Source organism: Triturus cristatus, chromosome 5_1 (genome assembly GCF_964204655.1).
Source record: "Triturus cristatus chromosome 5_1, aTriCri1.1, whole genome shotgun sequence".
Taxonomy (NCBI): domain Eukaryota; kingdom Metazoa; phylum Chordata; class Amphibia; order Caudata; family Salamandridae; genus Triturus; species Triturus cristatus.
Genome location: NC_140587.1, coordinates 867,578,895 through 867,606,096, shown reverse-complemented (window position 1 = coordinate 867,606,096; position 27,202 = coordinate 867,578,895). Strand labels below are relative to the sequence as shown.

The 27,202-nt window shown below is 45.7% G+C and overlaps 1 protein-coding gene across 4 annotated transcripts in view; it reads left to right on the top strand.

Moving 5' to 3' along the window:
- Positions 1-27,202, top strand: part of RTTN (rotatin) — a 1,165,399-nt gene that overhangs the window by 72,910 nt on the left and 1,065,287 nt on the right. For 3 of the 4 annotated variants that reach the window (XR_014961587.1, XM_085605904.1, XM_085605902.1), the window contains exons 6-7: positions 4,611-4,704; positions 15,185-15,299. Coding sequence is in view for 3 of the 4 variants with exons in the window: in XM_085605904.1 (XP_085462030.1) it covers positions 4,611-4,704; positions 15,185-15,299 (209 nt within the window). In the remaining variant the exon portion in view is untranslated. The remainder of the gene's footprint in view (positions 1-4,610; positions 4,705-15,184; positions 15,300-27,202) is intronic. The other variant, XM_085605903.1, reaches the window with a different exon arrangement.

Here is a 27,202-nt window from a genome sequence, read left to right as displayed (position 1 = left end):
TTGTCACCCACTTTTCTTTACTTCAAATGAGGAAGGTCTTAGATGTGTTCTCTAGGTCCTGTCCTATCAGTCACGTGAGTGGCAAGTCGGGGAGAAAGTGCAAGAACCCCCTGCAACCTTTCCCTGTCATTAGCACACTCTTTGAGAGGGTGGCATCAACAACATTGGGCTTCTGGAACCCAAAACAGCCATGGGCCACAGATTCGTTCTGGTCTTGGTGGACCATGACACCTGGTATCAGGAAGCTATTCCTGGAAGGGCTGCAACTTCATCCCCAGGGCACTGATGGGAATTTTTACCCATGTTGGTTTCATCAATGAGGTGGTATCTGACTGGGGTACCAACTTCATGTCCGGGTACATAAAGGCCATGTGGAAGGAGTGCGGGGTAACCCACAAGTACTCTACTTCTTACTACCTGAAAACCAGTGAGCTTGTTGAAAGGTTCAACCGGACCCTAAAGGCATGATTATGGGCCTGCCAGAACTCATGAGGCGGAAGTGGAATGTCGTCTTGCCATGCCTTTTATTAGCTCACAGGGAGGTACTACAGAAGGGGGTTGACTTTAGCCCCGTTGAGTTTAATTGTGGGCACCCTGTGAGAGGGCCTCTCAGTTTGGTGAAGGAGGGCTGGGAACAAGCTTCCGGAAGAGCCCTTCAGGATGTGGTCAGCTACACGCTGACACTCGGCAACCAAACAGCGCACTTCAGAAGCTCGCCCAGGAGAAAGCAGAAGCCAGCCAGGAGGACATGAAAAGCTGGTATGACCAGAATGACCAGACTCTGGTTGAGTTTCAGCATGGCCAAAAAGTGTGGGTGATGAAGCTCATGGAGCCCCAGGCCCTGCAAGACCGCTTGTCTGGGCATATGAGGTTTGATTTGATTTTAATTTTATATAGCTCTTGGTGCTGCTTTTCAAAATGGGAGCGATACGAGGAATAAAATAAAAAGGTTCAGTGTTAGTTATTGAAAAGCCAGGTGCCGTGTGCTTTCCTGAAGGACCATAAGTTAGTACTATCTTTTAGTGTGATGGGAAGCGAATTCCACAATTTTGCTGTTCCCGCAATGAAGCTTTTTCCACCCCAGTGGGCTCTTTTAGTTCTAGGGACCAGTAAGAGCCTAGCTGTAGCTGATCTTAGATTCCTAGATTGGGTTTCCTTAGTGAAACGATCTCTTAGATAACATTGTGCAGCGCTTTAAAAGGTATACATAGTGATTTGAACTTGATCCTTTTGTGAATTGGGAGACAGTGTAGTTTGGCCAAGCCCTATGAAACAGATTGGTGTTTAGGGATCCCCAAAAGTAGGCATGCCGAAGCATTTGTAGTTTCTGCAAAAATCTTTTTTTAATATTTAGGATTAGAGCATTTCTATAGTCTAGTTTGGACAAGGTCAAAACATCATAACTGTCTTTTGAATGTAGGGTGGGATGATGGGACAGATCTCATCTTCCTAATCATCTTTAGGACAAAGAATACTGACAAGACTATGACAAAGGCGCGCAAGAGTGATGTTACGTACTTGGTGGACCTCAACATTTCCAGGAACCCTTTAAGCGTCCTCCATGTCAATTGCCTCAAGCCCCACTTCTAGTGGTCCGAGCATACCATGCTCCTGGTTACTGATGATGGGGTGGAAGAGGAGATTGCAGTGGGTGACTGAGTAGTGTATATTTCTGAGTACCATTGAATTGGGGTGATAGTAACTGTTGGGACTGAAAAGTCCACTGCATGGCTATGGATGTGCACCCATTCTATGAGTGGCCAACTTTACTGATGTCCGCATCCCTAATGCTGATTTTTGTTTTAGGCAAACACGGATCATGCATGTGTGCCATGACATAGGCCTGTGTCACGAAATGTGATCCTCATTGAACCTGGAGGGGCACCCAGAGTGTTACCATAGTGGTAAGGTGCTGCTGCCCATGCCAGGAGTGAAACAGGCACAGTTTGGTGGGTGCAGCATACTGTGTAGTTATCAGTAGGAGTGAACAGGTCCTTTTTAACGTGTGTCACTGGAGTGAATCCTTCAGGCGCACTAAGTTAAAGTTCCGCTGCTGTGTGCTTAACTCACCCTTAACCTACTTGTCCTGTAAGCTGGTTGGGACACAAGGGAAGAGGTGTGGTGCTGGGGCCAGGGTGACTGACGCTGGATTCTGGGGCCCACGGTTTGATCCCTGGCACCGGCGGCAGGTCAGCCCAGCACCATGTGACTCTGGACAATAGCTTGCTTAATCTTCCCGACGGCCCCCAGCGCCAGGATGCCTCCGGGTAACTGTTCGCGCTTTACAAATACTGGATTTACATACTGGAGAGGGGAGAGCTAGGCATCTCCAGTGCACTTCAAAGGTGCTATTTGATCCAATGAGGGGTCACAGTGAAGGGTTGTGGGTACATCTCATGAAGGAGATTGGGCTGATAAGAGAATCCTAAAGTGAGTAGGGCTGGGACCCCTGGGCTAACTGTTTGACAAACATACCACTGTGGCCGACATCCAGGTGTAACTCCCATGACCTGTGTTGTGGGGCTATCAGATTTGGGGTTGCTCCTGCTGTGAAATACTGCGTTCAAGAGAAAGAGAGAACGGAGAATTCTGCACTTTAAAAGAAGCAGACCCTTAACATGAGCTGTAAATTTTGTTTGGTGACTGGAAAAAGGCTATAGGACGGGGAGCTTAAGACACCAAAAGTTGCCATTTGCCAAGCAGCCAGATGGGCTCTGTGAGGCGGGGAAGCTCTGCAAGACTTCTGCCTGTGACCAAGGCTGGGGGCCAAAGCCGGCTATTTTCCCTGCTAGGTTAGATGATATCACCCAGTGAATTCAAGACCACCTGCCTGGACCTTGGAGCACCAGTGCCTGCCTTACCAAGACCAATGTTCCCTGTGAGGAAGAAGAGAGCATTGGAGGGAGGGATATCAAGTTGGGAGCCCTGTCAAGTGGACTACAGTTGTGAGGTGTGAGGAAACAGCTGCTGCACCGATTGGGTTGCTGCCCGCGTGCAGGATGAAGTCGGCCACCCTCATATGTCAGAGGAGGGATGTCGTAAACATCCCTGTGTCGATCGGTTTGGAGCTCGTGCAGTGAAGAGCCATGACCTCATATGCAACATGGGGCCACTGTGTGAAGATTGTCGTGCTGTGAGGGACATAACCCTTGAGCCATGGTGAGGCACGACCCCATATGCCAGGAGGGGCCGCCGCATGAAGATTGCAGTGCTGTGAGGGCTGTAGCCCTTGATCTGTGGTGATTTCGATCCTGTATGCCGGGGGGGCTGTGTAGTTGTTTGTGAATGCTGTATTTATTCTTAGTGTTAATAGTGGTAGAAATATAATATATCTTTTTTTCATAATAGTTATTATTTTGGCTGGACAATGATATATCGCTGCTGTTGCGCTCATTTTGAGTTGTGAGTTGTGTTCACTCCCTTGTATCCACACCTGCCCCCTCCCCCCCACTCTGGGGGAGCCTTGGACTGTGCGACCCATATTGCTATGGAGAGCCAAGTGCTGAAGTAGTCAGCTCAGTTGCTCAGAATCCATAGTAAGTCGGGCCCCCGGTACATCAGGAGTAAAGGGCCTCAACCCCACACTGTTGGGTCCAGTAACCCCTGCTTGCCCTGTCGGCCTCCTGAAAGGGGTTCAGAAATTCACTCTGGCAGCAAGTGCTATAAAAACAAGTCTGATATTACTGAGAATTAGCCAGTCTTGTATTTATGACATACATTCCCTTTATTACATTATAAATCATGTATAGGTGCAGTGCCCTTGCAGCTTGGTACCCCAGAAAGAATGTTTGCTCCACGTGAAAGACAATTTCATACTTAAAATTCTTAAGTAGTCCCAACCCCATCTCAAATTACTGTGCTCACTTGCAGTTTGGTCTTAAAGTGGCAATAGCTCCCACTGTAAGTTTTGCAATTTAGTAATTTTTGTGTGATTTTATATTTTCTTATAGATTTCTTTTTCCCCACAGATTAACAATCTACTACTTTGGTCTGTTGACTGGTGTTTGAGATGCCTTAACATATTTGTTTTTTTGATCACTACGTTTGTACCATAATTTTCGCTTGGACCTTTGCTTCCTACTTGACTGTATTACGGTTTGAGTTGCTAACAACTCACACTGCCACAGAGATGGGAATATTATTATTCGATGTATATTTGCCACGGAGTAGTAGAAGCCTTTGTTATTCATTGAGGAATACAGGTTACCTGGAAGCTCTGCTTTGAAGCTTTCTTTGTGTAAGTGTGTGTGCAGAGCAGTGGTAAAGCAGCTTTGCATTCTGTGAAGGAGAAGGCTCTCATTTCATATTTCATAAACCAAAATATCTACAGCTTAACAGAAACAATATAGTCAGTTGAAAATGATGAGTCAAAAACACTAACGTAGGCAAGGGGAGCTGCTGCTTCTTGGAGTCATAATGGAAGCACTCCAAGCCAAGAATTGTGTTTATAAATTGCAGTTAAAAATATGGTGTGTGTACTGGCCAGCTAAATGGGGAAATGCTTCGCAGACTTGACATTTCGTGAGCCAATGTTTGTTTTATGGTGAGGTTATATGTAAGTAATGTAATCGTGACATTACTGTGTTTTTTTTTTTACATTGCTGCTTCAGTAGTAAGTCAAGGTGTGAAGTGTCTGAAAATATCCACGTTTCCATGGCTGACCCTCACCACGACGGACAGGCACGTTCTGTCTTCGAATGAAAGGTATTGTGCTTAGAAATTTGCTAATGCTTCTTTATTAGTACAACTGTGCTGATTCATAGATTACACTACCCTTTGATACACTTAGGAACAATGTTCTTTATATGAAAGTGAAATATTGAGGAATAGCTCGAATCTAATCTTGTAAAATGACACAATAGCATAGTTGAATCATTTTGTTATTGAGTTGGGAGCCCTCCGTTGATTTTTCCATAGCAGTGTCACTGAATTTGCATTGAACCATTACAAGCAAAGACTTTTTAGTAACCCAATAACCTCCTTAGAAAAGACCCCAACTCCAGCCAGTGAGGTGATGAGTTATGATCTCCACCCCCTACCCCCTCCTTCCCAGTGTCTTGTATTCACCAGATTTCAACGGCACGTCATGTGGAAGGAATCCTCTCTCAGAGTGCTGCTTCAAGTCCTTTCATTCACCTTATTTTGATAGGTATTCATTTAATTTTGACCATCTTTGGGGATTATTTTGAACTATCCATTTGAGAACTGCCTAAAAGAGTATGATTTTCAGTCGCAATGGCTGAACCACCAAGGCACACCATCTGTAGGACATATGCCTCATGTGGAAAAGTGTCTTTTTGTGCATGATCACATTCAAGCTTCATTTACTGTTTTCACCCACAGCATAATATGAAAGATTGTAAAATAGTTTTAACTGAAAACCCTGAATGACAGAGAAGGCCATTTTCCTCAGGTGTTGCTGTAAAACAAGGTCAGTGACCAGAGGTTATCAGCTGAAGAGTCTTTCCCAGTCACTTTAAAAGAAGCTAAAACTCACCTCAAAAGACCATTTGATGGGACACAATTTGCTTGGATGTTGACATCTTGGAAGAGTATTCTAGGCCGTTCTCTGTTGAGTAATATCCAAAACCAGACTCTGACAGACTGCCCGCTATAGTCCCATCAACTGTTCCCTGAACAATGGGTCCAGTCATCTCCACTTCACATACGGTGGAACTACTGACGGTCACGACAGTTCCAGCTGTAGATGCTCTTTTGGTAACCGCTTCTTCGCTGACAAAACTCACTTTTCCATAGATGCCAACACCTCCATTGACAGCACCACTGCCAACAATAACACTTTCTACTGTCCCATTGTTGATAACACCCAAAGGAAAAGTTGTTTCATTGCATTTATTTGTGGGGTGTTCACTGGTCGAACGTAGTTCTACATGGAGACAAAACTGTGTGTCGGAACCCAATCTTGTTTCACCAGTTCATAGCTTATAGTTTTCGTCCATTGGGAAGGTCTCATGGGTTCTACAAAAAACACTTGAAACTTCTGAAATCTTTGCAGCCATTTTGTCCCAGTTATACTCTTGCGCATTGTGCTTGCACGTATGCTAGTCAAATCTCCAATTCTAACTCATACATGCAAGGCAAACTAATCCATGTATGACACTTACTCAACTTGGTGAGAAATCTCATACAATATCAACATGCTGGTCCATTCCTTTTCAGAAATCTTACCCATTGGAGAGTACTCCATTAGCACTGTGTCTATTCACAGGGACCGAATCGCTGTTCTTCTCACGCGCCATCTTGGTTGTGGTTTAAATAGCCCTAAGAAAATTGACTACCTTCACGTGGACCAAGTCAAGGTTGTCCACATGCGCCATCTTTGTGCTGTGTGGGCAGCACTAAAAGAAGGACTACCTGTATGGCATTCAAATTGAGCCAACCACTATGGCAGCGCGAAATTTTTAAGTAGTATAATTTATAAAGGTATCACAAAGTATTCACTATCATAGAGGTCATCAACAAGCACAAACATACTAGAAAGTAGTACCTAAAGTCAGTCCCCAACTTGAGATTATCACACAAGTATCGGTTCTAAGAGTATATTGGAAACCCTGTCATATATCCACAAACTTCAACTTGAAAATAACCTCTGTTTTCCCTAAATTACCTTCTTTAAATTTGAGCAAATAGGCTCTTTTAACCCCAGACGAAATCTACTCATTTTCAGAAAACACAGTTTCACTTGTTTGTCTCCAAATATTAACATTTTTTTTAGAATTTTATTTTATTTTATCTATATTTTGGTATATCGGTAGAGTGCTAAACTGTCAACTGAAGGCATTGTGGTCCTGTAGAAAAGCTTTACAACAAGGAGACTGGTGAAATTTGCTTTTGAGAGTTGGTTAGAACTACGGTTTCTGAGATTTTCTAAACCTAAATAGGTCTGCTTCTTTCCATAATGAGAAAGGCAATTGTTTTCCAAAGGGTATCGGTGACATAGTGTTTAACAAATAGGCGTTTGGACAGGCTGGGTGGATATTTAGGTATATCACCAACTATGTGCTATATCAACCTTATCCTCCGGTTAATCAAAAGCCTGTATAATGAGGTAGTGCCTGGGAAATTTAGTTTTGCATTGAAAGGTTCATCACAATACAGCAGCCAAATTTTGTATGAGCTTTAGTCAATGCTCTGTAGATTGGAAAAATGTAGACTTCTTTTCATTAGCGCACTCGGAAATATATGAAAGCATTTATGATCATAAACTTGTGTGGCAAAGATAAAAAAAATACTGAATTCTTCTCATGGCATAAAGATGGAAAAGGCAAGAGCTTGTAATTGAACTGATCTGGACAGTCCTATGGGATAAAGAACCTCATTTCACTGCATGCTTTGTCACACCAGCTACTGGAAAAGTGGTAGAAGGCTCCCCCATGGTATATATCCAGAATTGATCCTGCAACGAAGTGGTGTTTAAGAGGGAACAGTAACTTCCTAACACTAGCATGCCATTTTATGAAACTACAACAGTTTTGTCCTGGAATGTCATATTTTCATTGCTAATGAAATAGCTAATGTTTTCTTCCAATATAAGCTTGTCACCAACTCCGGGCGCTCTGATTTGCTCCTGTTACACATGGATAGACACTGTTTCCTATTCAACGGTACCATACACTCTGGTCTAGCCTTGAAGGCCCATACTTTGCCTCGCATGCATGTGTTCCTTGACATAATCCATTGAAGGCACGATTACCCACCACCAACCTACGCTCAGATTTATCATATGTCACTGATCTACTCTGCACTGTTTGGCAGTGATGAGTAGGATGGCCATCCCATGCCATAAATGACCTCTACATTTTGGTGTTGGTCGCCCCATACCAGGAATTGTCTCTGCATTCCAAGGATACTATGCCCTGTCACCCTCACCCAATATATCATGATTGACCACCACCAAATGCAACAAGGATCCTTACCGAGTACCAGGGTCGTTCTGTGAAGCATATGCCATGGTTAACTATCAAATGCAAGTTTTTTTTTACGTTGTTAGAGGTTTTGTACAGGTCTACCTAACACGTTTTGGTTACTTGAGGGAGGTTAGGATTCAGCATATTGTATTTATGAGTGCGTTTTAGATCTCTTTAGGTAAGGTGGAAACTGTCAGATACTCTTCAGTTATAACCGCTAATCTGCACAGAGCTCATGTGAAAGGAATGTAAAGTTTAGTTCTAAAGCACTGAATCTTTCATAGACTGGCCTGCTTTAACCCTTCCTTGTAGTCAGTCTGGGAATCCCTATGTTTAAAATGGCAATAAACAGTGTTAAAATACCCGTAGTCTAAACAGCAGTGTTTGTTCAGTAGCACATCCAACCCACCTGAAACAACCCAAACATCAGCCAATTAGGTGGAAGTGCTGAGCTCTGTTATCTCTCTCAGAGACCACCATAGTTCAGATTTCTTCTGCATGTTGTGCGTGATGGAGTTCCTGCGAACAGCTCTGCTCTTTTCCTTCCTATAGTATTATAGTTGTCATTGTTTTTTCAACATTTTTCTTCTTCTCTGGACTCTTAATCAAGCATGTGAATCCATGAAAGATCCAATGCTAGAGAATAAATTACTTACCGGGTACTACAGTTTTTATAAAGTTGATAGATTCACGTTTCCCTCCTCCCTTGTGAGAGGCTCACTGTCTCTTCTATGTACCCTTCCCACCTATGCTATTAAATCTGAGCTGTGGTGGCCTTTGGATGGAGTAGAGAACTCAGTACTTTCACCTCATTGCAGAAGCTTTGATTGTTTCAGATGAGGTGGATGTGCTGTTAACAGGTACTGTTGTTGGCCTAGGACTATTTTTAACAATGTTTATTGCTATTTTCATTGTTCCCAGCCTGCTATTGAACGTATGAAAAATACTAAAGCCGTAGAACTGTAGTTACAGATAAGTAACTCATCCCTTTTTTTAACAGTTTCTTGAAAACGTTGTGATTTAGCCTCCCTCACAATTTCGGGTTCAGGGCATTCCACAACTCTTGGCCTTCTGCTTCACTAGCCCTGCCCATTGCTTCACCCTTTTAAAGTTTCATTAGTTAATCATGTGTGAAGCTGTTGTGCACAGATTTCTAGCCAGTGGCCACTTGCAAGTGTTAGGATGGATAATCAGATGGCAGCCTCTGTTTATCATGCGTGTCCTAAATGCCACACGCCAGAGATTAGGGCTTCATGAGCCAGGGGTAGCCACAACCACGTGCCATGAATACCTATAAATGTATCCCCCCTCCATTCACTTGTTTACAAAGCTCAAAAACACACCCATCTCTGTCCCACCCCATCTCCTCCTTTGAATGCATTCACCTTTCTGCTGTGGTTGATGTAGTGCTTCTTTTTCTATGCTAATTGGATTGAGCTTCTATTTCTGGCGATATATAAAACCATACGTCAATAAGAAGACTTCTTGCGTATACTTGTAAGCACCACTTGAGGGCTAGACAATGTACGAGCCAATTCTGCTCTGGATTTGCCCACCTGTGACTCTTGTGCTGGCCTTTGAGTTTGCCGCTTCACGTCTGCAGCAAGGGACTCGGCAGCTGCGGGCACAGACGGAGAGGAGCAGAGCAGAATATTTTCTTTTATTAAAAGGGGGCAGTGAAATGTCAAAGCAGCATAATGCACAGATTGACAATTAGAAGTGAAATATACTTTATTGGTCTACATACTCAAAAGTTATCTGTTTCTGACCTCTTTTACCTTAAAGCCAATGGGAGATATTTTCTTCATGAATCATATCTTGAAAATAAGAAAAATATTGTACTTCAGGTATTTATTTTCAGACATGCTTTTCGCTGTTTTGAATCATACTTATATATTCTGTGTTAAAGTGGAAGACCAAGTTTCAACATGATGTGCCCTTTGCTTATTTGAAATATCTCTTATTATACTGATTGGCTTTGCAAGGCAACTTTCCACGGCGTTTTTTGAATTTAGAAACTACAGCTGGATGGATGGATATATATATTTTTCCAATATCAGGTGTTCCATTCTGGCTGTGGCCTACTGTGCCGCTGTTTAAAATTTCTCCTGTCCGGGAACACTAACTGTCAGCTTAAGAAGTGGTAAGTCCTCTTAAATAGGAGTCAATCCAGTATTTACATATGGAATATATTTTACTGAAAGAAAACACGGATAAGGAGTTATTGATTTGAGACATGCTGCTTCCTGAAGCCCAGTTGCTGTTCGTCTTCAGATCATATGCCACACACGATGCAAGGTCTCTTACTGTCTCCTCTCTTCTCCGTTCATCAATGTTTATATGCATTGGCCCTAGGAGGCGACCGGCCATGATGTTGAACAGTCTAACCTTCCAGACCTCATGGGTAGTTTGGGGTCTGACGCTAGCCAAGATCTTTTAATTTTACTAAAATTACATTTATAACGTACTTATAGGGTTTCAGCCAGTTCTCTTCATCCGTTTGCCTGTTGTTCTGTCATCCACATTTTGCTTCCGCCCGCTACAGCATACAGCATGGGGCAATGGGTCAGCCTACTTAAGCCACTGGTTAGCTTTACTTTGGGCGACTGCATTTTGCTCTTTCAAAATGAGCACATTCGCACACAAGGTAGTCCCTTTAATGCCGGTGTATTTGTTTTTACTTTATAATTACTTTAGTGTTGCCTTTGTGGTTATAGCCTGATGTGATAGCAGGACACTTTTGATTTAACCAAGGCACATTCCAGCCTTATCAGTTCCTTTCTCCTGCCAATTATGGTGGTAATTGCTTTTGGAGAGCCTTTTATCTGACTACTTCTATTTGAAGGTGTTCTGTATTTAGCTAGTCTGCCATGACTCGCCTTTCTTTCCCTTCCTACTCCCTCCCCCTTCTTGTTCCCTCCCCTTCTGCTACCCTTCCCTTCCCTTCCCCTTCCCTTCCACTGCCCTTTCGCTCTCCTTCCCCTGCCTTAACCTCAGTGAAGGAGCTAGCAATCAATGCCAACCCGAATGGCTATTATTAGGTCTGTGTTAGCCAAGACCTTTTGTGTTTACTATAGTTATGTTTATAACATAGTTAGGCTGACTTCGCTACGAGCTACAGCATGCTGCCCTTTCACAAAGACAGCATCCACACAGAAAGTAGTTCACTTCAGTGCCAGGTAGTAGTATGGTAATGTGAGCTATGTTGAGACCAAACATTTTTTGCCTTTAGTCAATATTACATTTTACATTGTGAGGGCCTAGCAGTTTCTTAAATAATAAAGTTTTACGAAAACCATGACAAAGCAAAAATTGCTGAAAGGCGGGTGACCAATGATCTATTGGCTTTGCCAGTGCTTGCTTTAATTCGGAATTCTCAAAATGACTTTTGCCATAACGTTGGTGAAACGTGGCTGAAATGACGAACGTTAATCGTTTCTTTACCCCACAGCATAGCTTTTCTAAGTTCAACAAACTCAAAAATGTCATCTCAAAAATGTGTTCAGGGCCCATTACCGAGTGAAGGGAAATTGTTTAATTGACATCAACACACCCGATTAAAACTGTTTTTTTGTTTAATGATTCTTGGTCGAATCATCAGGTCTTGTTTCGCACCTTTTCTTTTGGCATTCCTTTGATATTGTGCAGAACTTGATTTGGGATTTGTAACTGAAGTTTGTGCAACCCCTTTCATCTTACCTCCTACATTTACTGGGAGGGGTTGTACGTCCACAATTTATTTTGCTCTAGTAACTATTAAGCATGCTGGTAGCATATATTCTTTCAAGGTCTCAGATTCTGCGTTAAGTGACCACTTTCCTCTTTGTGTAACCATTCTGACTCCAAGGAATTCTGTCCCAAAAGATAACATAGACGCGGACAGATTGCGTGAAAACTTGAGCACTGGTAGTATGAATGGTTACACGCTAAGATGGGATAAGGTGGATCAAGTAGAAACACTTAAAACAGTAATTGTTAAAAGTATGTCTGAGGTAGTGACTTGTTTGAGGGAGGAGTCTACATCTGAAGAGATTCTTGCATCCTTCCTATCTATTTGTAATGAAATCAGGTCCTCCCTTATTAGGCAATGTAAAACTAAAAACAAACAAAACGGAGGCTGGTTTAATTCTAGGTGCACAAGAGCTTATTCTCTCTTAAAGAAAGAACTGCATAAATCACCTAGGTGTGCAAAGGAAGTGAGTAGACTTAGGATTGAGTATAAGCTCGCCCTAAAAGATAGAAAGAACGAGCTAAAAATAGAATCTTGGGAAGCATTGCACGACGCTGCGGTAAGGAAGGATAGTGTGGGCTTCTGGAAGATCATTAGAACTCCTTTCCTTAGCGATACTACTGGCCCAACTCTAGAGATAGCAATTGCTGAAACAGATTGGATTAATCATTTTACTAAAGTATACGAAGGACTAGGTAAGTCTAGCCCTCTTTTGAATCCCTCTGCTTAGCCCAGCTCAAGAAACTTAATGTTCACCCTGGAAGAGGTTGAACTAGCCTTACGTGTGAGTCAGGGCGGGAAGGTACCAGGTCCGGACGGTGTCCCTATAGATATTTTTAAGGCAATTGTTCCTTTGTGGGGTCCCCTTCTGGTCCAGGTGCTTAACGCTAGTTGTATTACAGAATTATTGCCCACTTGGGTGGAGTCCATAATTGTGCCCATCTATAAAAAAGGGGATAAACACGACCCGGGTTGTTACAGACCCATTTCCCTTTTAGATTCCTTTACTAAAATAGTGGGTCGAATAATTTTGGACCGTCTTTTGCTTTGGGCTGAGGATAATTCTATTTTATCTGACTTGCAATATGGTTTCCGCTCCGGCCTAGGCACAGTGGAACAGAGCTTAAATCTTCTAATGCTGACCGGGAAGTACACGAGGGCCAGGAAAGGGAGTTTGTTCCTGGCCTTTGTTGACCTCTCGGCCGCATTTGATTGCGTTGACCATTCCACTTTATGGACTGTGCTGGGACAACTTGGGGTTGAATCCAATATTATTTATTTTCTTAAACGATTTTATAGTGACGCTTCAGCTCGCGTCCGCTATGGCCTTAGGGAGCAATGCACGGGCAAAATCCCAATCAGGAGTGGTGTCAGGCAGGGCTGTGTCCTCGCACCATTCCTTTTTAATTTGTATATAAATGGTTTGGAGAAAGCCCTGTGCAACAGTAAATTCGACCCCATACGCTGCTAGTCGTCCAATCCCGGCGTTGATGTACGCGGACGATGCTGTGTTAATGTCCCGTACTCAAGTGGGATTACAGCGCGTGGTGGATAGTTTTGCCTTCTTTATGAACGAGTTGGGCCTTAGAGTGAACATCTCGAAAACTTTCATCATGCGCTGTGGTCGAAATCCCAAAATTAAAAAGGCCATTTTTATAGCAGGACAGAAGCTTGATTCCACTAAACAATTTTCTTACTTGGGTATCTTGTTCAACCAGAATGACTCTTGGGGTCCGGCAGTGGCAGCGAAAAAACTTGCATTGGTTCACTCGACTGCCGCCCTTAAATCCTTCTCCATGAAACTAGGTACCAGCCCGCCGGCAGAATTAATTAAGATTTACAAAGCTAAATGCGTGTCTGGTGCAATGTACGGTAGTGGGGTTTGGGGCTTTGCTGACTCTGCTCCCATTCAGGCAGTTGAAAACTCCTTCTTGAAATTTATCCTCGCAGTACCCAAGAGTTCCTCTAACTATAATTGTCATGCAGAATTGGGTCTTCCTTTTATATCTGATCTTATTAAACTTGAACCAGTGCTACTATGGCACAGGATGTGGACTAAGGATGAAACCAAGTTTAATAGAGATATACTGATAGATATTTTGGAATTTGAAGAAGTGATGAGGATACCTTGGCTGAGATATGTACGTAAATTTTTAGCTGACATGGGAAAGTTGGATTATTTTTTAAATCCTCTTACTATCTCAGCCATATCGCGTAAGGAGTTGAAGAAGGAGGGCCTTGCTTTTTTGGATTCCGCGAGAATTTCTGTGGAAATCCTAAAACCTACTGTCCTGCAACTTCAATTAATTTTAACAACTTTTAATATTCAACCCTATTTGCTGTATGTCCCTGGTAACTATGATAGATTCCTACTATCACGTTTCAGATTTGGAATCTTCCACAGATTGGTTAGTTTTCCTATAAAAAATGATTGGACGTACAAATTATTGCCATGTCCTTGTGATGATGTTTCCCCTCAAAGTACTATTCATGTTGTTTTATGTTGTATATTTTACAGTTATATTAGGCACACAGTTTTACTGCCATTTGTGAGAGAGGTGGGTCATCGGCAATGTCGTTTGGCGATGTTAGATATTCTACATTTGGATAATCATTTTTGTGTTGCCACAATTACATTGTTTTTAATAAAAGTGATTTGCTCTAGGAAAAGTATAATATAATGCACTTTATTAAGTCCTTGAATGATTTGTATTAATAATTCTGGTGTTTAAGCCATTGAGTTATCGCTAAATGAACTGTTGTGGCTTTTTTAAACGCAATGATTTTTTAATGTATGCTTTTATGGTTGTTTTTAACAATCGAATAAAGTTATATTTGATTTGATTTGATATTGTGCAGAATGTGGTGCATCATGACCTACAAAATTCATGACACGTCATCGGCATAAATTGTATTGAAAGCCAATGTACAATTTGGTTCTCATTTATTATGAAGCATTTTACGACATAACCGCTTACTGCTGCAGATACATTTGCCACATTGGAGAGAACCCATAGTTGGTTGTGGGGTGCGTACAATATCGTCAGCTGGAAGAACCTGTCAGCTGATCCCAAAGCTGTACTATAGGAAAGGTTGCCCCTGCCCTACTTTTTGAAGATTTCAAACATGCTAAGTTGTTTGAATATCCCGAAAAAAATTATGCCAACTTGTTAGGCATATGAAGGTAGGTGTCCATCTGCTTGTTAGCGATATGATGGTGGGGTCCATCTGCTATGTTAATCTGTTGATCGTTGTGCAGAAGTGCTCATCACTTGTGTTCAAGAAGCCAAGACACTGAAATTGTATCTTTGTGTTTTGTGATCCTTCAAAACTGGTATCAATTGTGAAACTAGTATAAGAATATACAGACTATGCCTATACTGGAGACTTGTTGAGGTAGGTAAGTAACCTCATTTTCCCTGTAGGGCACATTTCCCACTGCATTCAGCAGGTTTCTTGCCAGAGCATAATATTAATTGTCTGTGGAGGACACTTTTATCTAAAGTCTGGTTTTCTTTCATTTTAGCTCCATAAGAAGTAATAACCATCGTCTAATCTGGAACACATGTGAGCTTTTACAGGATGTTATCATGCAAGATTTTCCTGCTGAAATTTTCCTCCAGAGACCAAAGATTGTTCAGGTTAGACACTAATGGTTATGTATAGTGTTACAGAATATACATACCTTTGCTTAGTTTTTCCTGTTTTATATATATTGTGCTCCTAATCAAATATGTGTAATTCTTTGGACTTATGTTAGCTTCCCTCTCAGTGCTTTGTCTCCCTTGCTGTGGCAGGTATGTTTTTAGCTAGTCTCAACTACAAACCACTCACTTGGCAGTCTTGCTTAGTGTAAAGCATTTTACCCCTTGTCATATTAAGTGTCAACCATCTTTGAATTGAGCTGCCACGCGCTTTAAAGATGAAATAGTTCACCTTATCTGTTATTTCTCTCTATAAACATGCTCATTTAGAACATTTACTTTTGTATATGCAGTAGTTCACATATAGTTCAATAAAATGGGTAGTCCTCCTTGAGAGTGGGAATAAAGGGTGGAGGAACTTTGTTCTGCTTATGCTTTTCGTTTGGCTTGCTATTATAAAGAATTAAAGCGTATTATTTCTAGCTACCTTTTGCATCGTGGCCCTGCAAAATGGAGAAATGCATGTTGGCGAGCAGGTAGTTAGTAGGCACAGTAGTTAGGAGCCTACATTCCTAAACATGTATATGCATTTTCCCTATCTTTCACTTTTATTTGTTCACCAACGACATCCTTTGTGCCTTTTACTTCCAGTACAAACCACTCCCACCTGTTGATGCTATTTCAGGCAGCCATCATTCTTTCAATTTGTCTTGATTCGAAGGCTTTTGCACCAGTTTGCCTGTAAGTGGATGTGAGAAGTTGGCCTGGTATATGCTGTCCACTAATTATAGTGGGCACCCTGTACCAGTCCAAACAACCCCTTATTGATGATAGGTTAAAGACAACCTTTATTGAAAGCTATCCTAGTGGTAGCTATGGAGAGCAGCCTCCAGGCTAAGTCTTGAAGGAATGTAAAGCAGCTTGTTTTACCAGTCTATAATCTCCTGAATGGCTAAATCAAAGGCAACCACACCAGGTATATATATAAAATATATGTATGTATTTCTAAACACACCCTACTAGACTCTTTATGAGGCTAGATGTCAAAACACATAAGTTACACTTCAAATAGTACAGTAAAATAGCACAAATACACGTTCGGCTCCAGGGGCGAGCCAAACCATATACTAAAATAGTGGTATAAGAACCATGACTTAACTAGACACAAGGCCTAGAGCCTGTAGAATCGCTGGGACCCCAAGGAACCACCCAAGGTAGTGACACAGGGGACCCACGGGGGCCGTGTACAGTGTGAGATCACAGCCACGAGCTCCTGTTAGCTTTTATGGGAAAGTCGCGGTTAGATTTTTAACAATTAGGGACACTTAGAAATGAGTCAGGACCAAACCCTTTGAGACTTAGGAAGTTCTAGGGTCAACACCCATGGGAGCACCAGAGTACTCGTGTTACCTCACCCAGGCAAGCTGGGTGCATAGGTGTCAAATGGTGTTGGGTCGCGTCGTCGTTTTCAATGGGAGCTGGCAAAGAAGTGCTGCTGCCGGGAAGATGCGAAGTGTCAGAAGAGATCCAAGCCTGGATCGAAGGCGAGAAGAACCTGAACGTAGAAGGGACAGAGTCTGGGTCACTAGCCAGTGACCAGGGGTACGATAGGCGAATGCCCACCGAAGTCGGGTGATTTCAGGTGAAGAAGGTGAAGCTTGACTCTTCAGCCACGAGGACCAGGAGGCGTCGAGGACAACCAGGAGCTGGATTCGAGCTGCCCCACGAAGGATGTCGAGTGCTTCAGCGTCGGTGCCTGGATTGGACACAACAAGCCTTGGCAACAGCAACCCACGCAGAAAGGAGAAAGATGCTTCGGTGCAGACCAGCAAGGTCTGAGGGACTCACCACTTGGTAGGAAGTCAGGGCACGTCTGGAGCAACCAGGGAAGCCCAAGTAAAATCAAAGTTACTTTCTCTGGGACCCACCAGTCGACGGACCAGGGATCGCTAAGGGACCTCGAGAAGAATCACAAAATGGCGGCCCACGGGTCACTCGGGGTGACTAGGCTGACAATCTTCGGTGGATTCTTTGCTCGAGGTTGGGGCTACAAGTAACCCCAAGCACGACTTCAAGAGACGTCGAGAAGTCAATGCACTCGCAAAAGTGCAGGGTGGCCAGGTTTTCGGGTTCCACTTTACTCACGAGGGCTGCGGGTCTCAGCTTTGCTGGGGACTCGGGTCGGGCTCTGAGATGTCTGGAAATCCTCTTCCTGGGCTGCAAATACTTCGGAGTCCGGCGGGAGCTTCGGAGATGTAGACAGGCAAAATGCTTCGTTGGTGCCTGCCAAGCAGGAGAGTCACTCCTTGACCCCAAGGGAGATTTCTACAGTCCTCTAGTCTTGAGTGGAGCGTCGAAGTTCCAGGATTCAGCTACAGAGTTTCGTCCAGGGATATCTAAAGTCCTGTTGCCAGGGGTTCCTTACTTATACCTAAGGAAGGGGTTGGACTAACTATAGGGACCCACCTATGGGAGGGTTTGGAAAGAGGGGTGGCTACACCCATTTCCTTTGTCCAGTTTCGCGCCAGAGCAGGGTCTGGAAGCCCCTGAACCAGTTTGAGCTGGACTATGCACAGGGACACCAAATGTTCCCCCAGTGCAGGACTTCAAAGCACTCTGAGAGTGCTCCCACCCAACCACAATACACATCAGCCTGTCTGGGAGGTGGTTACACCTCCCTGTGACAGGAAACCTATTGTCCAGGCCTCCCCTGCCGGAGTTTCGGTCAGCAGCAGGAGGCCAGACCCGTGTCTTTGGCTGCAGCATCCATTTTGTGATGCCAGGGCTTTGTTAAGTTGGTACCGGGTATGCCGGTGCTGTCATGTCTCTCTCTCTAGCATGGTGGGATCATATCCTCACATCAGGAATTGGTGTGGGGGTATGATTCCAAGGTGTTTGACACCAAACACGATATGTTTCCATGCAGCCAGTCCAAAGTTACCATTAACCGTTTTAGTTATAATGGAAGTGATTCCAAAGGCTGCAGAGGGGCTCAGCTCATGCCTGGGCACCCTCTCGCATATAACCAAGCACCCTGCCTTCAGGATTGATAAGGCCTGCCATAGGGGTGACTGATAGGCTTCTATGTGCAGTGATAGGTGAGGTATAGTGAACCTATAACTCAGTAAGGGGTGCATGCACCACCTTACCCAGGCTGCAGTAGCAGACCTGTGGTGTCATTTTGAAGGGCTTTCCAGGGGTGGCACAATACATGCTTCAGCCCCTGGTAGGCCTCTGGGGTACCTATGCCCTGGGTACATAGTACACCATATACTAGGGACTCACAAGGGTACCCCAGAATCCAATCTGGAGTGTACCTAAAGTACATGGAATCAATTTAGAGAGGAAGCAGCTAGCCTTGGGTCCTGAATAGCAGGGTCCAGCCAGACTAAAGTCGAAAAACAGTGAAACACCAGCAAAAAGTGGGGGTAACCGTAAGAGGCAGATCCTACTCTCCTACAGTGGGACCCTAGAAAACTTTGCAAGTGAAACCTATCAAACCCCCACATTAACCCAAACATCCCATCATTTATGGGCTAACAGAACAAGTTACTTACCTTTGGTAACGATGTATCTGTAAGAGACATATATCAGTTATAGATTACTTTCTTTAGAATTACCCCCAGGCGTCAGACTGGATCCAGAGAATTTTTTCTTCAGTAATAACCCTGCTCGTCGGTAGGTGACGTCGATCGCTGGGATGACGTTGCAGTGCCTACTTAGACGCCGCTCCTGCGCGCTAACGTCCGTTCTGACACGACTTTCCACACCAGAAGCGCAGAGCATTGAAAGACACTGACCACTGGTGCACCACACAAGGGAGTCCCTATCCCTAGAAGTCAGTTCGTAGAGCAAGTAGGATGGGTGGGGCGGTAAGGAATATATAACTAATATATATCTCTTACGGATACACGCTTACCGAAGGTAAGTAACTTGTTCATCTGAAAGAGACTATTAGTTGTAGATTCCTTACCTTAGAATAGATACCCTAGCAATACCAACCCCATAGGAGGGACAGCAAACCAAGTTCACTCCAGAAAGTCCTGGAGGGCATAACGGGCAAAGTAGCTGTCACTCTGGACTTGACTATCCAGGCAGTAATTTCTGGTGAACGTGTCAATAGAAGCTCACGTTGCCGCCTGACAGATATCCATGAGTGGGACTCTACGCGACAAAGTAGTAGTTGCTGCCGTAGCTCTAGTGGACTGAGCACGCAGCCCCACTTGAGGTTCCTCGTTCGCCAAAGTGTAACAAATCTTGATACAAACGACTACCCATCGAGAGATGATACGCTTTTGCACAGCCTAACCTTTTTTGGTTCCCTCATAGCCAATAAAGGGATGATTGTCCACCCGGAAATCCTTTGTGCGATCAAGGTAGAAAGACGGCGCACGTTTCGGGTCCAGACGGTGGAGTCTCTCCTCCTCCTTGGGAGGGCGCGTAGGCAGGAAAAAGGTGGGCAGAGTAATAGTCAGTCCAATCTGAAAAGGAGTAACAACTTTAGGCAGGAACGAGGGCCTCGTTCGAGGCACCACTTTGTCTGGATGGACCAAGAAGAAAGGGGGCTTAGAAGAAAGAGCCTGAAGCTCACTCACTCTGCGAGCAGAGGTGATGGCAACAAGAAAGGCAGTCTTCAGAGTGAGAAGCCACAGAGGACAGTTGTAAAGAGCCACGAAAGGAGCGCACATAAGGTAAGTCTAAACAAGGTTCAAGTCCCACTGAGGCATTATGAAAGGAGATGGAGGAAAGAGACGAATAACGCCTTTAAAGAACCTACTTACAATAGGGGACTTGAACAAAGAGGCTCTATTCTGGTAGCCGAAGAAATGCACAAATGGCTGCCAGGTAGCCGTTAAAAATGCCCAGAGCAGAGCCCTGCTGGGCCAAAGAAATAAGGAACAAAAGTACCTCGGAAAGAGAGGCAGAAAGGGAATCCACAACCTTTGCTGTGCACCATGCCACAAACTTGTTCCATCGACAGGCTTATACCCTCTTAGTGGAGGGACGCCTGGCTGCCAAGATGACATTACAGACTTTGTGAGAAAGGTCAAAAGCGGTCAACTGTCGCCGCTCAATCTCCACACAAGGAGGTGGAGGCTTGACAGGTTAGGGTGGAGGACCCTCCCCTGCTGCTGCGACAAAAGATCCTCCCGAAGAGGCAATCTGATCGGAGGATCAATGGCCATGCTCAAGAGCTCGAGGTAACAAACTCTTCGTGCAGAGTCTGGAGTCACAAGAATGGCTTTGGCCCGGTCGCGCTTGATCTTCTTCAGCACTCTGGGCAGAAGTGGCACAGGTGGAAAGGCGTACATGATGCCGCAGTTCCACACGCGATAAAGTGTCGCTGAGCGAGTGCCGCCTTGGAAACTCCAACGTGCAGAACTGCTGACATTGCACGTTCTCATCAGTGGCAAACAACTCTCACCAAGGCTCTCCCCTCTACTGAAAGAGACCTTGCACCACCTCTGAGTGAAGACACCATTTGTGATCCATCAGGCACTGGCGGCTGAGTTTGTCCACCCTGGCGTTTAGAGAACCTGCCAGGTGTTGTACCACCAGGGTAATGCCCTGATGTTCCAGCCATGTCCAAAGGCGAAGAGCTTCTTGACAAAGGGTCCACGACCCCACCCCACCCCACCCTGTTTGTTGCAGTACCACATGGCGGTTGTGTTTTCCGTGAACACCTGCACTGCCTTCCCCTTGAGAGAGGGAAGGAATGCCTCCAGTGCCAAGCGAATCGCTCGTAGCTCGAACAGGTTGATTTGGAGCCCGGACTCTGCCGTAGACCATACTACTCTGATCTCCACGTCTCCCAGGTGGCTGCCCCATCCCAGGAGTGATGCATCTGTCACCACTGTGAGGTCTCGTTGGGGAAGGAAGAGGGATCTGCCTCTGACCCAATCCTCGTTAGTTAACCACCACTACAGTTGTTGCGCAGTTCCCTCCGAGAACTGGACATAGTCGCAAAGATTCCCTGATGCTGCGCCCACTGGAACTTCAGGTCCCACTGCAGAGCGCGCATATGCCATCTGGCATGATCCACCAGCAGGATGCAGGAGACCATGAGGCCTAGTAGCCTCAGGGTAATTCTAAACGAAATCCGGGATTGAGGCTTAAACATCAGTATCACTCTGTCTAGAACAGCTCCGATAAAAGGGAGCGACTGAGAGGGAGTCAGGTGTGACTTCGGCACGTTGAAAGTGAATCCCAGCAAATGCTGGAGGTCCACCGTAGTCTGGAGGCGGGAGACGAAAGCCCGGGGTGAGCCTGCATTCAACAGCCAGTCGTCGGGCGAACGACCTTTACAACACGGTCGTTACACCGTGATCCATTTACATCGCGGTCATTACAATGCAAGTGTTTACAACGACTTGCGCTGGATGACGCTCTAAACTAATGAATAGTATGATTTACTATTCCAACACTTCCCCTACTGTTACACACACTGGAGTTGGAATAGTAAATCATACTATTCCTAAGTCCAGCGCCTCTAGCACAAGTCGTAACGACTTGCGTTGTAATAACCGCGATGTAATGTACCGCGATGTAAATGATCGCGTTGTAATGTCATATATTCAGTCGTCAAGATAGGGGAAGACTGGAAACCCGTAATCTGCGCAGATGAGCTGCGACCACCGCCATCACTTTCGTGAACACCCGCGGGGAACTGGTAAGGCCGAAGGGGCGCACAGTGAACTGAAAATGCTCGTGGCCTACCATGAACTGTAGGTAATGTCTGTGGGCTGGCAGGACGGGGATGTGAAAATAGGCATCCTGCAAATCCAACTCCACCATCCAGTGTCCAGGGTCGAGGGCAGATGGGACCTGAGCCAAGGTTAGCATTTTGAACTTCTCCTTCCAGAGAAAGCGGTTTAGGGCCCTGAGGTCTAGGATAGGACATAGGCCTTTGTCCTTCTTGGGCACCAGAAAGTAGCGGGAATAGCAACCACGACCTACTTCTGGCGCAGGGACCTTCTCAATAGCTCCCTTGGCCAAGTGAGTTAAGACTTCCTGGCGGAGAAGCACCAAATGATCTTCTGACATGTGATCGAAAGATGGTGGCATGGAGGGACAGGTAGTCTTAGTAGCCCCTTTGGACTATCTGCAAAACCCACCTGTCTGACGTGATGGGTTGCCAGTGGGGGAGGTGATGGCGAATCCTACCACCCACTGTCCGCTGATGGGCCTGAAAGGTCAGACTAGGAAGGTTTGGAGGCTGCTGCAGGGGAGGAAGGGCACTCAGACCCGCGTCTCTGGGTCCCACGTCCGCAGCCACGCAGAGGCTGGGCAGCTTGCGTGGGCCGGTGGCTGGACTGGATCAGACGTGGTGGGGCGCCCCTTCAGTAGCTACGAAAGACAGACTGTGGTGGACGGGAGGACGCAGCGAGGCCCAAGGATCTGGCCGTAGCCCGAGAATTCTTACAGCACTCCAATCATTCTGCCCAGTGAGTCAGTTTTATCCAGTCCACAGCGGAGGGTGAATTTTGCTGCATCTCTCCCATCCGCCCCTGCCAAGGGGAGAACGGCCTGGGCCTCCTCCGGGCACTAAGGCAGCACTTGGGCAACCATATCACAGACTGTATGGGTTTAACGGCCCAAGAGGCATGCAGTGTTCACAGACCGCATCACCAAGCTGGATTCCCAATCTGGGGTACAGAAGGGAATGAGCCCTTGGAAGAAGATGCTTGGATCACCAAGCTCTTGTTGGGTGAGAAAAATGTTATCGCCCGGAGTCGGGCAGTGGCGGAGGGCAATCGTCCATTCCACAAGAGCCCCTGTGCTGGGCTTGGATCAGTTGCCCAGAGGGACTTCAGTGAGGGCTTCGTTGAATGGCAAATGAGGTTCAGAAGAAGTTGCTGCCGGCTAAAGCACCTCCGCCAGGAGGTTAGTCCTGACTGCCACTTTAAGGAGCTCCAGGCCCAAAGCCTCGGCTGCCCTACGTGGCACTGCTGCATAGGGCGCCCCCTCCTCCGTAGCCACGGAAGGGGGAGAAAGCATGCCATGGTCAGAGGAGGTATCCAGACCACTGGCGTCACCCAATTCCTCTCTCCAGTCCAGTACTTCCAACTGGTCTGTTAAAGGGTCCAGCGACCCCTCACAGTTCTCGTCACCACCCTCAGGGCGATGGGGGACACCTGTGATGAACAAGAGAACAAAAGTACCCTCCGGCGTCGGATTGGACGTTGGTTGATGTTGAACCGGCTCCTTGTTCATCTCGGGGATGAGCATGGGGACGGCATTGGCCGGCGTCGGGGGCATTGTCGCCGGGATCGGTGCCGGGAATGGTCGAGTAAGATCGACTGCGGTCGATCCAGTTCCAGGCCTGGATCCATGAGGACCCTCCGGAGCCCCAGGCATCAAAGGCCCAGGGCTCCAAACGGTTCCGCGGGGCCTGAAGGCGCACCAGCAGAGTTGGGCTGCCCAAACACACGGTGGAGGGCTTCATAGAACATACGAAGCTGGGCAGGAAACGCCCCAGCTCCCGGAAACGGGTGGAAGCGCAGAGTCGTCCCCGAGTCAGGCACTGGGGATGGAGCCTTAGAGTGACGATGCTCTGGATCCTGCGTCGCGTCAGCCGACTCGGGGAAAGACAAAGAGCGGCAGTGCTTCTTCGCCTTCTTCTTGTGCTTCGACCTACCCGAGGAGTGCGAAGACTTGGACGAGGTGTGATGGCTTCGAGACCGGTCTCGAGACCTTCTCCTCGAGCGCGACCGGGAGCGACGTGGAGCCGACTGCTTGGCCTCCAAAAGCTTTCAGGCCCGCTCCTGCAAAAACATCCGATTCATGGCCCGACAGTCGGAGCAGGACTTCGGTTCGTGGTCGCCTTCCAGGCACCAGAGGCGCACAAGGTGCGGATCCGTCACAGACATCAGCTTGTGACAGGAGTCACAAGGCTTGAATCCGGTCCGACAATGGGACATCCCTTGCACACTAGGAGTCGAAGACTCGAAAAAAGACGTCAACAAAAGTTAAAAAAAGTTTAGTCAAAAAGTGACTAAGGGACAAGCTCTCTCCGGATCTGCGCTAGGCTGGCGTAAAAAAAGAAAGAACTGACGTTAGCGTACAGGGGCGGTGTCTAAGTAGGCACTGCGTCGTCATCCTTGCTACTAAAACACCGACGACGGATGCAGAGTTGACCGATGCCACCTACTGATGCGCAGGGCTATTTCTGAAGAAATAATTCTCCGGATCCAGTCTAACGCCTGAGGGTTCTAAGGTAAGGAATCTGTAACTAATAGTCTCTTTCAGATATATCATTTGCCAGAACGTCTTCAGGGGAGCCAATTCAATCCACAAACTAGATGTATTTGAATGCCTTTCCTTTGCATGGGCCCAAATTTTCTTACCAATCCCCCCATGAGCTGCAGTGCCTTCAAGGTCTTTGGGCAGGTAAGTTCTTTGCAGTCTTTTGAGCAATAGCCCATTGTAGGACCACACACCATTTTTTTTACTTTTCCTTTATTCTCTGAATAGTAGTGGTGATGTTTAACATACTTAGTATATACCATAGTTAATTATACTAATCAAGATCATGTGGATTGAGGCTCGGCTAACCTTGGCTAGCTGTGTTTATGTAGCTGTAGGTAGGAGCAAATTGATGAATATGCGCACTCCCTTGACTACCTTCCATTTTGCATCTGGCATCCAGCTCAGCAAAATACTGTATCGAATATTAAGGAGCTGTAGCCCTATGATTGTTCCAATAGCCTCAAAGATTTCTCCCCAGTAGTTTCATAGCCCAGCACAGCCTCGCAGAATGTGTGAAATGGTTTCTGCTTTCAGCAATCACGCAAGCATTTATCTAATCTTTGGTTGTCAACTGAGTGTAGGCTCTGAGGGGTCCACTGCCATCTCAAATGAATCTTCCATGCTGACTTCCAGCCATCAGCATGCAATTTCCCCCTGTAAGTATTGGCTAGGATGGTGACCCCTAACTCTCCATCCTATACGGTTTGAAAGGAGTTGATCTGTAGTGTGCCCTTCTCCAGGAGATGTTGATATATTTTACATGCTATATCTTTCAAGTTTCGTAAGCGAGCAGATTGTCACCTTTTAGTCTGTGGTGAAAGTATCCAGTATTATACTGGAGGATATGTTGCGCCCTGACCAAAATTAGCCTACACCTGCTCAGAGGGATTAATGGTGTCAGTAGAGATCATATTTCAGATTTCGAGCCTCCAGCAAAGCAGAAAATAGTTTTGTTTCTTCCTACTTTGAACTTGAGCTATCCATCAGCAGCATATACGGTTACTGGAAGCTAGTCAGTCTAAATCTCACTGCCACCCAGTCCCAGTCTTTCAAAGTGGCCTGTGTAACCTGGGCTTTCCACATATTGCTTGTCCTGTCTTTGACATCAAGCCAGTGAACCTCCCAGAGTGGAATGCAAGCCAATGAGGAAGAGGCACATGTGCTTCTCTGTTTTTGTCTTGGACCACTCTAGTAGGTACGTCACTTAAGTCTCTTGATGCTGTAGCGCTTCATTCGGGATCCCCTGATGGCTTGTATCTCACATCAAATAAAATTCAGGACTTTCTAAATCCCTTTCACTAATTGTTTTTGGATTTGCTGGATGCTTTTGAGATGTCCGCCCTCTGAACTGAGCAAGAGTGCTTGAAAGCGGAACAGGATCCTTGGGTGTATGGTTATTTTGATCACTGTGATGCCCAGCCAAAAAATGGACTGGGAGTGTCATTGCTGGATGTGTCTTATAGTGATGCACATACTCCCTGAGTCACTCCTTTTCGTCCCGGACTATGTAGAATCCCAGGGTCCCTCACCTATGTGTGTTCATTTCCAGGCCTCAGACTGCACAGAAGCTGTGCAGTTCTCTTAACAGCAGATCCAGGGATTGACTCAGGTCCAACATTGAAACCAGAATATCGTTTGAAAACTGGAAACGTTTTTATTGATCAGGTCTGATATTGAACCTCACTATTTTAATTCACTCTTATTGCTTGTGGCAAGGGATTCCAAATATAGTGCATGAAGCAAGAAGGACATAAGGCTTCCATTTTTTTAATCATGGTTTTATTTCAAACAAATATAACACATGGTAGGATAAAGCAATACCTGTACCCCTTGTGAAGGCATCCATAAACTTCAGTACAGCCCTCGTTCCACCACATTCGATTTGAAAAAAGCATCCCATTCCCACCCAGGTCAACGAGTTATTAAAGTAGGCTAGGACAGGATCCGCCCCCACCCCAAAAACAGCGAAGTGGCAGCAGAGGCTGCACAACATCCTAAATAACATGCATTGTTAAAAACCAAAGGTACAAAATAGGAAAATACAACCCATGTAAAACTGAGCAGCAGTCATCCATAACAGTGTTTCTCCAACAGAATAGACCCACCCACACCATCAAAGGGGGAAGTAGGAAAACAAAGAAGACAAGGGGTTGGCAGAGGGGGCGAGGAGAAAGAGAGAAAGGAGGAGAGGAGGGGGGCGGTAGCCGCCGTGCCCCCTGTCAAGGTAGCATCCCAATCCAGATGTTCTCAAATGAACACACAAACTCCCCAACTCAGCGCACACGATCTACTACATCCCCACCCACCCGCCAGGGGCCCACGGCCCTGGACCTTGGGAGGCTGCAGAGTACACATCCACTGCCTGCTCAACCGCTATCAAACCATCCAACATATCCCCCCAGAGCTCCAGTTCCTGTTGAGAATGTTCATCCTTGCGCACCACTTGTAATCTTCTCCCCTCTGTCACCCCTCTTTCGTGCATGTCATCCATCCATTTCTTAACAGTTGGTGATACGGGCTGCACCCAATGGATAGCAACGCACCTCTTGGCTAACACCAACTTCAGGAGTGCAAACCTATGTCTCATCTTGGTCTCCTTTATTAGGGATCGGTAGCACTGCCAGCAGGCAGTGCTTGACTGAATCTTGCAT